The sequence below is a fragment of the Amblyomma maculatum genome, chromosome 6 (assembly GCF_055883805.1).
Source record: "Amblyomma maculatum isolate TAMU_Amacu chromosome 6, ASM5588380v1, whole genome shotgun sequence".
Classification (NCBI taxonomy): domain Eukaryota; kingdom Metazoa; phylum Arthropoda; class Arachnida; order Ixodida; family Ixodidae; genus Amblyomma; species Amblyomma maculatum.
In genome coordinates this window covers 40669483-40679538 of record NC_139349.1, presented here as the reverse complement: position 1 = coordinate 40679538, position 10056 = coordinate 40669483, and the positions used below count along the sequence as shown (strand labels likewise).

Sequence of the window (10056 nt, the reverse complement as noted above, 5' to 3'; positions counted from 1 at the left end):
AAGAAATATATATGCAGCACATGTGATGGTTCCGTGTGAAACCCATTTTTTAACACGAAAAAAAAAAAAAAAACGAGGAAAAGAAATACGCCCCAACCGTGCATGTACACCCAGAACTGCTGCGTACGACAGGACATTCGGGAAGGCAGTTTCAAAAGAGAAGAAGCTATCCGAAGTCCAGGAGCCGAGATAACCCAGAGGAAGTATAAGGAAACACGTCGTAATATGTAATGCCGCTAGAAAAAAAAAATGCGGTGGAAGAATCGCGTAAGGTAACATTGGAGCAGCGAAAGATCTGCTCAAGAGCTTCCTTGAACCATCTCGCATGCCTTCTTCGCGTCCGCACTTCCCTTTTCCCCTCAGCGTTTTTTTATTCCTTCCTTACTAGGATGCCAATGTTGTATAAAAAGAAATAAATGACAGTGAAGGAATCTTGACGTCTGAATTGCGTGCCTCAATTGGTTCGCCGTGCAGTGCATGGACACATTCCAACCAGGCGCGTCCCCCAAAATTGCCCGTGTTTATATTTGCCTTTTTTCTTTGCCTGTTTAAACTTCTCCGTGCTTCCGTACCCCCTTATACCGGCTCTGTCCATCTGCGCTTTTTTTTTTCGCTTCTCGAACTGCACGCTCCGAGATCAGAATAAAAGAAACGTCAGCGACACGGTTCTTCTGTTTATTTTAAAGCGAACAAGAGGAAGCTGGAGTTCGGTTTGAGTGGATTGGTGAAAGACCAAGCAGGGATCGGGTGAGACACGTGAGAGGCAAGGTGCACACGATACGCGAAAGCGGAAGCGGGATCACACGTGGCAGCGAATAGAATAAGGTCTGCAGAAAAAGGAGGGTGCAGGAAACACCTCGCAAACGTAAGGCGTCGAAGAACTGCTCTAAGGAAACGTGAGGTGTCAAAGCAACGGAATGCAGCATGCTGAAAAGTGAGCAGCAAGTTGGAATGCGGTAGGGCCGTTATAAGACAACAAGCACAAGAAGAAGAAGGGGGCGCTGAAGGTTCGCCCATTCGCTCGATGCGTTTGGGGCACGAATGGACATGAATGCGCTTTTTTTCTTTTTATAATTCGTATCTTGCAATTTCGTCCATCGCAGACTTTGTATTGCAAAAAAAAAAAAAAAAGAAAAAAAGAAACGAAATATGTCTTGAGGAGGCTGGTATACGAATCGATATAAGCATGAGTGAGAAGCCCACCCTAATCCCTTTTGCCAGAGGTACAGCACAGAGGTAACTGAGCTCGTTGTTAAATAAAGCGGAAACCGATATTGTCGCTTGTCGCAAAAAACATGGGCATATATAGTAGATGCGATTAAGGAAGACGCGGTGAACGGATGGCTGTTCTGGGGTTCCACGTTACTTCTGTGTATGTGTATCTGACATCTTACGTGACTTGTGCGGGGATTACAACCCTAACTAGGAGAAAAATTAAAGCGCAGTAATGACTAGGTACGAAACCCGAGCTACAACATATACGTTCTTTGGCATTCGAGTGCTATACGGCTATAAAAAGTTGCATTGGAAATCACACTCGGTGCTCCTCAAGTCCTCTTTTTTTCTATCGCATTGTGAATTGATTTAATTAAACGAACATAGGAAAACATCTTCCTGCCTTTTCAAAAACCTCTTTAAAAGATTTGACTTATATTTATTGCAATTGGCGAGACTTAAGTTGTGCTACTCATTTCGTCATAGCTTTAATGTATGCGCTATGCCAAAACTACATTTTTGCTTCGATTAGGCTCTTGGCCAGTTTTTATTATCATTTTTCAAAATGCCCTTAGAGAAAGAAAGATACATAAGGCTGACGTTTCTGAGATTCGGGGCACATTGACACACATGACATCAGAATGCGAAAGCACTTTTTTTCGCTTTCACTTCCTCGTCGTTTCCTTCAGCGCCTGACATAAATATGCGCCTGTCGCGCCTTCATTACGCCACGAGTTTTCGCGACAGGATGCGCGCGTTCGGATTCCTTCATGCATTCGCCGTTGCGTGACAGTTGTCATCACTCTTGACGCTATAGTCGTCGGAGAGTCGCGTCGTGTTCCCTCCATTGCATTCGGAAAAACCGAACGCTCCTCAGCGGCGCTAGCAAAGCACGAGCGCGGGAAATGCACGCCTCAGAATTTCCAGCAATCAAAAATCAAAGAAAGTAGAGGACGAGTAAGAAGCGCTATTATCGTTCAAAGTGAACCGTATGATGAACGCGTCGTCGTAGGCATCGTTCCATATTGTGTGCCTTGATGGCGCCTATCATTCCTCTTTCGCTTTTATCGCATTTTCAATTTCCTGCCGTAGTTTTCGGACATTTTCTTCATTCTGTGCCCTTCTTCCTCCGCCATTTCCCGGATAGCCCTTTTTCTACTCCGCGGCTCCACTTCCTTTCGCGTTATCTATCTAAAAAACTGTTACCAAATGGGCTTCATGCACCGGGTGGAGTTGTGGAGCACCCATTTGATGTTTTGTGTTTGAATTTTTTGTCATCGTAGCGACCATTCAGAAGATCGCGCTACTGTAGTCGCGCTAGATTCATTTAACTTTGTACGTGAAAGACCTACCCACCGGCGTAAGTTGGCCACATTACATCGCGCGATACGTAGATTTAAGCTGGGCGCTTGGCACAGGCCAAAAAAGAAAACCTTAAGTTCAGGACTCTGTATTGGTGACACGAGCAGTCTACTCGAACTTCGACATCTAAATGTAGAGAACAGTTATCGCCTAATACGACAATCAACCTGTACCACATTTTTTCAGAGTGAGATCAACCAAGCGGTGTGTTTGTGAAAAACGTAAGGGTGACCTAAATACTAGTTCAAGTTTTTATTATTAAAGATTTTCCCCACATAAAACTCAGACTGGCACCTATAGCATTTCGGCTGGTTCAAAAGGGGTTTAAGAATACCAGATATGCTTAAGCACGGGTAAGTGCCTAGTAGAGCACAACAAAGGCAGCAGACTTAAATCGAGAAGCGATAAAATATTTTCTAACGCAGATAGTTAGCCGAGACAATGAGTTCGAATAGTTGAAAAAAAGCGGTGAACATTCGAAGTAGTTTTATCTTAGATTTTCGCACAACTTATCGTTTTGATTGAAACAGAGCTTTACACAGCATTGCTGTTTTGTTTGGTTTGGTGAAGAGGCTTATTTTTTATGTCCAAAGCGTGGCTCTACTAGTTTGCCACGGCATTATAGGTACAGCTAGAATCAGTATGAAAGGGAGCACGGGAGCGCGTGGCCTCTAAGCTTTCAAATGCACTGTCGCCGACAGGTGATAAGTATAAGTGGTAAAAACTCATCCAAAATAAGCTTGGTCGGCTGCTCTTTCCGAGCATATCCTTGGTGCAACCCATTCTCGTCTTGTGTTGGTGGCAGGGGTTTGCAAAGCGGTGAGGCCACGCGCTCCCGTGTTCCCTTTCATGTTGCTTCCAGCTGTACATAGGCAATCAATACTGTCACGTTTTGCCTCGGTGCCTTGGCAGTATTCATGGAATATTAGAAACGCAATAAACATGAAAAACGCATAACCCCTCCCAACTATTTGAAAACAGAATGCAAGTATTAGGTCTAGATCAGGCCTGCGCGTGAATTTCGCGACCATATGCTTGGAATGAGAACATGGTTGTTTACTACGAAGAAAAGGGTTTCAGCTCGACTGAACCTGTATTAATCTGCCTGATGCAGCGTCTTGCGTCTGGTATTTAATTGAGGGTTACGCTAAAGGCGATGTAAATGCTGCACGGGTGCGCAGGTCTTCTCCCGCTATCAGCTAGCGTGGTCGACGATGTAATCCCAGCCCGATAATTTAGCTTACGTGGTGTGAAAAACAGATAACTCTATAATGACCGTCGCAGACCAAATACGTTTGCCAAGACTTGATGCGATGTTCCGACGGTTGCAATTCTTTATAAGCTTGCGGCTCGCATACATCCTGCAGAGACGGTCTGGCTTGTAATGTTCCATGTGACTACCCACCATCTGCCTCCTCTCGTGCCTCCTCCGTGCTCGCGGTGAAGATGTCGCTGTCGCTGCGTCCCTTGGCGTTTTGGGCGAAGGCGCGAACAATGAACTCGGTGCCTGGAGGCAGCGGCTGCACCAGGAACAACGGCCGCTCCTTCTGCTCCCGCGTGGCCAGTGTTTCGCTGCGCGCCAAGTCGATCACCTGCGGAAGAGACAGAAAATTGCCCACAGGAGACCGTCGTTTAATAAGCCGAAAGTGTCGTGTACGCCCCTTTGGCTTCCTCCAGACGCTGAGTGACACGTCAGTGTACATGCCGCTGATGAACGAGAAACGGCGACAGGAACTGCTCACTTGTTACCATTTTAACGATACATGCAGTCGGTTGATGCATACAACCAGCCAGAAGCATAACGAAATAGCAAGCAGGGATTTTTAATAAACTCCCAAATGTTCGTACCGTAATTGGGCCTGATTAAGACAGACAATTCCAAGCCCGCTGAAATTGAAGCAACAACATCACTGCAGGCGTTTTTATTGTTCACTATACGTAAACAGGCACGCAGGACACGTAGGTTATACAGACCAAAGGCTGTAGTCGATGAGATAAATGGCAGCAAAACAAAAAGTGGCATCTGCGAGATACACAGGCCCATCCGGCGCGGTAACGAGGGAGGCTTAAAGAAAGGGTTTCAGGGCCACTCGTCTGGCAAAAGAAGGGCAAAAAATCGATGGGAGATAAAAGGAGCACTAGAAAGGAAGAACGGATCCGATTGTCACCGGGCTTGGCCCTATACGAAGACAACTTGGCCGGCCCATTGTCTTAGATGTGGAACACCGAGCGGTCTGACGGCAAGGGCCTCTAGATTGCTAGGCGACGGAACCAATTTGAGGGGGTGATCCCCGAGCGAAGATTTTTCCCCAAAGCACCTAGAAGGATGGTGATTGCGCTCCGTGACGAACCATAGATCCAGGCTTACTCGCAGGCCCACCACTTGTTTTGCGTTTATACCAAGGATAACAGCTAACGACGGACAGAACTCATTTGTACAGGTTGTAGCTTCCTTCAAGAAATTTGCTACCGTGAGTTCTTCTGGTGCAATATGCCACGTATTACCGTGCGCGTCTGTCCAAGTCGCGGCAAAGACGTTTCGTTCCAGGAACTATAGGGCGTTGGCATAAGCTCAAGGAGAGTCTTAGTGAGCAACAATATATTCCCACAGCGCTCATTAATGCATGCTGACATTTGCTTCTGTTTCATGGCGTAGTAAAATACGCACAGCGAACAGTCAGAGACATAAGTTAAAGAAAAATAATTATTTTAGTAATTGCGGTGTAAAAATATGACTTTTTGCTGTTAAGCCAAGTTGTATTCTGATCAGTTTTGGCAATGGTAGTTCCTCAATTTTCGATACTGAGATTTACCATGGGAGACTTTTCCCACACTCGAGCTGACAACAGCAAAATATTTTATATGTGACATTATAACAAGAGGCAAGTAAGGGTTCTAGTCACTGCCTTGAGGTGATAATTGGGTAGTGCGCTTGGCAGTAGGGAACACGTTTTTCATAAATCAAATTGAGAGGAACACCGCCGATCTCACTGCAGGGAAGAATATGTAAACAGCTAAAAGGCAACACCATTGTCGAAGCGCATGCGCACTGATAACGTATTTCGACTATATTACATAAGCTAACGTGACAATAAGCTTGAGAAATGTTTATGTATACTAAAGTGCAAGCATGGGAACACACTTTATACAAGTGCTTCTGAAAAGCTTGTATCCAACGTCACCATTGCTCAATTTACTACACTGCGGACAGACTTTGCTAACACGATTCTTATTTTCTCACGATTGGCACAAGACTTATGTATGGCCATGGAGGTAACGTCACTTCAAAGCAGTAAACTTTAAAGTCGCTTTTCAAAAGATGCTGGGATATGACGGTACCATGCCTCTAAAGCGAAATTCTTCATTTATTCGAGGTAAAGTGCAAAGTAGCAGCTCAGTTACACCTTCCTTTATTGTTGTAATATGTCTTGTAAAGGTGGAGCTGAAAAAGAAAGGCCAGCAGCAGACTAGTAAACGCCAGTGTGATGGGACGCTTAAATGAAAAAAATGGCATTAAAAAGCATTGTAGGCAAGCTGCAAGTCACGCTTTTACAAAATGAAGCCCTCAATATAAAAAAGGAATACGTTTACAAAACTGTTTTATCTCTGACTGATTAAATTGTGCAATCAGATTCGCAAAGAGAGGGCTACCACGAATGCACGGCATCCTTAAGCTAAGAAGTTTATGTGAACGACACTACCTTGTGGCTAACCCACGCCTCACATAGAAGCCATTAGGTATTTTGCCCACAACTATTAGCAAGTGAAAAACAAATCCAAATTAAACAAAACAGATCCTCGGGATTGGGTGGAGTGAGCGGGATGAATGAAGCAAACAATGGCGCAGAAGAACTCAGCAGCGACTATTGCATTCTTCTCCCGCACTCACCTCTAAATGAAAGGTTTGCTCTAGCCCTCCATCGTATCCCGCGTCGCATTCAATTTTGAGGGAATCAGATGTGGCGTTGACGACGTTGCAATTACTCAAGGGTTCCGGTGGACCTGTGATAAAAGAAAGTAAGAAGAGCGTTAAGGAAGCACAGGAGATCTTGAATGTTCTGGTCGAAAAAGCGTCCTTTTTATGCTTACTTTAGTGAAAACCTTAATTATTTCCGATACACTTTTTCTAAAGCTATTGTTCTTCCTCTTTCAAAAATTAGCAGTATGCGCTCTTTTTCATGCGCAATACTTGGACTTGGGAGAAGAGCGAGAAAAGGAAAAGTTCCTGCAACTAGATTCTGTAGCGCAGTGATGCTTCTGAGGCCGATGAATCGGACCGCGATGCGTCTGAGGCCGATGACTCGGACAGCAGGCCCTTATTCATTCAGGATTTACCTCCGGACTTAAGGAGTCCCAACACCCTGGTATTCTTAACCAATAGTTTTACATATTTTTATCTGTAGAAAATAAATTGCGCTTTGAAAGGAAATCTTAGAGAAAAGTGTGGGGCACAGTACGCAATCGGACGATGCGCCTATTACGGAGAACATATTGGTCAAGGTGTATTTGCGTCAGTAAAACGCATCAAAGCTAACTGAGAAAAACCCGATAAGGACAAGTAAAAACAAATGTCAACGTTTTATTTTAGAGCCTTTGGAGGCACTTGCCCCTCGACAAGATCTCCGCGCCTTAAGTTACTGCACTTCAGCCGTGTGTCTGAGTTTGTACAAATGATTGCACGTCTTCTTGGTGACACTTAGTGTCAGAGAGGCGAGCCACCTTAGAAGGCCCTAATATTGTTGAAATTTACATAAGCCAGATAACTAAACATAATTTCTGAAAGGACAGTGATGAACACGGTCTGCGTGAATACGGGTGCGCGGTTATTTCTAGTTCAACATATGCGCTTCTCGAGCTGTCGGAAGTAACACACGATTAGAAAAATTTGACGCGGTTTACTGGCTGGCTTCGCTACAGTTGCGGCTGCCAAATGCGCGCATACAATCCGTATATGATTCAGCACTTGCTCGTGTATTAGGACAGTATTATTGTTCACGCTATTCTCGGGAGAAAGGAATGGGCACACGACATGAAAACGATATGTTTTGCCGCTTACTACCAACTACATTTATTCATCCGTTGAATCACCAATGCAGATGAAGCCATCATCACATCACAAACACGATTGCCCTTGTTTGCCATGTGATGACAAATATACCGGAATTATCATGCCTCTGCTGGTGGACGTTTAGGTACAGAAGGTCTTGAATTCTCTGCACATTGCACTTTCAGAATGTTAGTTCCTCAAGTGAGATTGGACCCTTTTAAAATGAAAGTGCTTGCGAGCTGTGGTGACATTCGTTTTACACCGCAGAACATACACTGTCATTAACCACGTAGCTCGAACCGGAGTTCTAATACAGCTGAGTTTTCTCTGCCTCCGCATTGAGCGTATACGATAATCAAATCAATAGTCCATCGACACAAACGACCAATTATGAAAACAAGCCAATGAAGTATGTCCCTCTTCATATTAGAAAACAATTTTTGGTTTCTTAGTAATAAGCTGACGCCTTTTATGGTAATTTACTCTACAAAGAAGGATGCATCGGAACGCCCACGTTTGTTTCAGCATTATCTGTAAGAACATTGCATTACATGAGTTGACATAGACTACACTAGGGGAACGGACAAGCTTATGGCCTACGCTGACAAGAGTAACATGACGAACGCCGCTGGTCGCTATGCTTTCCAATCGAATGGTGTGCATTCGGTGCATCACCACCTGCAGTGATTTGTTGTGCACGTTTGCTAGTTAGGGAAAATTAGTCCAGCAAGGAAGCGAATGTAACTAATGGGGGTGCAGAGCCATGATTTACCAGTCTAAGTACCAGACCTGCCGTCATGACTTTGCCAGACCCTTCGCGCACATTCACCAGGTGAGCAATACATAAAATCATTTTACTTATATGGTCACTAAGCAACGGATGCAGTTTGTAAGTGATTAGTTTCGTTTGAGACAAGTATCCGCTCTTAATATGAATGCGCAGAAATCTGGAGAAAGAGAGATTTCATTTTATTTGACTAAATTTATCTGCATACGTACACATCGCAAAAAAATACGATAAAAAGTCAACGTATGTACGTGACAACTGGTGGACTGGCAGTGTCGATGGCTTTACACCAGTATTTTACCGACCTGCTGCATCGAATCGCACTCAAGGCGTTCGGACGTGCCCTTTAGATGGGCTTGGAAATTCAGAGGAAAACAAAACTAAAAAAAAAAAAAAGAAGGGAGAGCCAAAAGGAGCAGCGATAACGACTCAGCGTGCCGCACCATGCTCCCAGTCTCCAGCTGGGAGTCCCCCGTCTCGTTACGCGGAAAAGAGGCCTCCTACTTCCCAGCTCTCCTTCCGTCCCTCTGCTGCTTGGCTTTGGGCTAAATTTGGGTTACCCAGCTTCTCTTTTCTCTTCCAGGCGTGGAATGCTACGCGACTTGGCGAAACAACGTCCTCATTAGAGAGCACATTGCCGATTCGTTCTGGGAGCGCAGTCGAGCACGCGCTCTCAGCACTGCCGATTGTTTTCTTGAGCGGGCGTGAAGAACATTTCAGCGTGGGTGCAGTGATGCTCTAGCTTGTGGCGATGCTGGAGCCACTGTTGTTTTCTTCCTTTTCTGGTGCACGCTGCCGTATGCTGTGTTGTGCGTTGATCCTGTGATTCGTTCTTTTTTATTTCTGTCTCGTAGTTAACCATTGCTCTACAGGCTATATATAACACACAAAACAAAAACATGGCGAACATCACTGTTTATGAATGTTGGTGTTTCTTTTGTTTTGCATCAGTCAATCTGTCGAGCTCTGTCTTGTGCGGTCTTGGGGATTTGACTTGAGCTGCATATTTGCATTCTTATGCGGCTGCGTCTTATGCAACTCTCCACTGTTAACAAAGTTGTGGGATGAGGTTTGTTCATAGACTGTTTATGGCTGCCATTCTTATCATAGCGTGCCAAAAACAGGCACTGAGGATGCAATATTAAAGGAACGAGCCAGGTAGGCACACGCGCTGCCAGGAAAGTGATGCGCACGTTTATTATACTCCAGTTCCTCAGCATAACCTTGCGGGGAAGTCATCAGAAGAATTTTATGCTTGTTTTACACCAACGACGCTGTATTGCTGGCGCCTGTTCTAGAGCTCTAATTTGCGTCCCTGACAATCTTGAGAAGACGTAATTACTTCGCGTGTTGAGAATGTGTTATTGCCTGAAGTACCCACGGCCTGCCTCTCTTCCTATGCAACTGCTGCTCGCCGCATACGCTGAGCCTTGGATGTTGCCGCTACTCCATCGTCAGTGCCATGCTTCCGCGGCCACCCTCTTCATTATGGTAAACACATGGTAGACACAAGCGGCGTTGCTTGCCGCTCCCATCCAACCTTATACACTGAACTGTCTACATATGTCGAAACGCAACCAAGCGCATCTCCTAAACGATGTGAACGTGACACCACCCTGTCATGTCACGTGATCAGCGTACCTAT

The 10056-nt window shown here is 45.0% G+C and overlaps 1 protein-coding gene across 1 annotated transcript in view; it reads right to left on the bottom strand.

The window, feature by feature from the left end:
• LOC146185600 (nephrin-like) overlaps positions 1-10056 on the bottom strand; it is a 76276-nt gene that overhangs the window by 22598 nt on the left and 43622 nt on the right. Inside the window, exons 8-9 of the mRNA XM_084607875.1 lie at positions 6467-6579; positions 3983-4169 (exon numbers count right to left, since the gene is read on the bottom strand). Of these exons, the coding sequence (XP_084464001.1) occupies positions 3983-4169; positions 6467-6579 (300 nt within the window). The remainder of the gene's footprint in view (positions 1-3982; positions 4170-6466; positions 6580-10056) is intronic.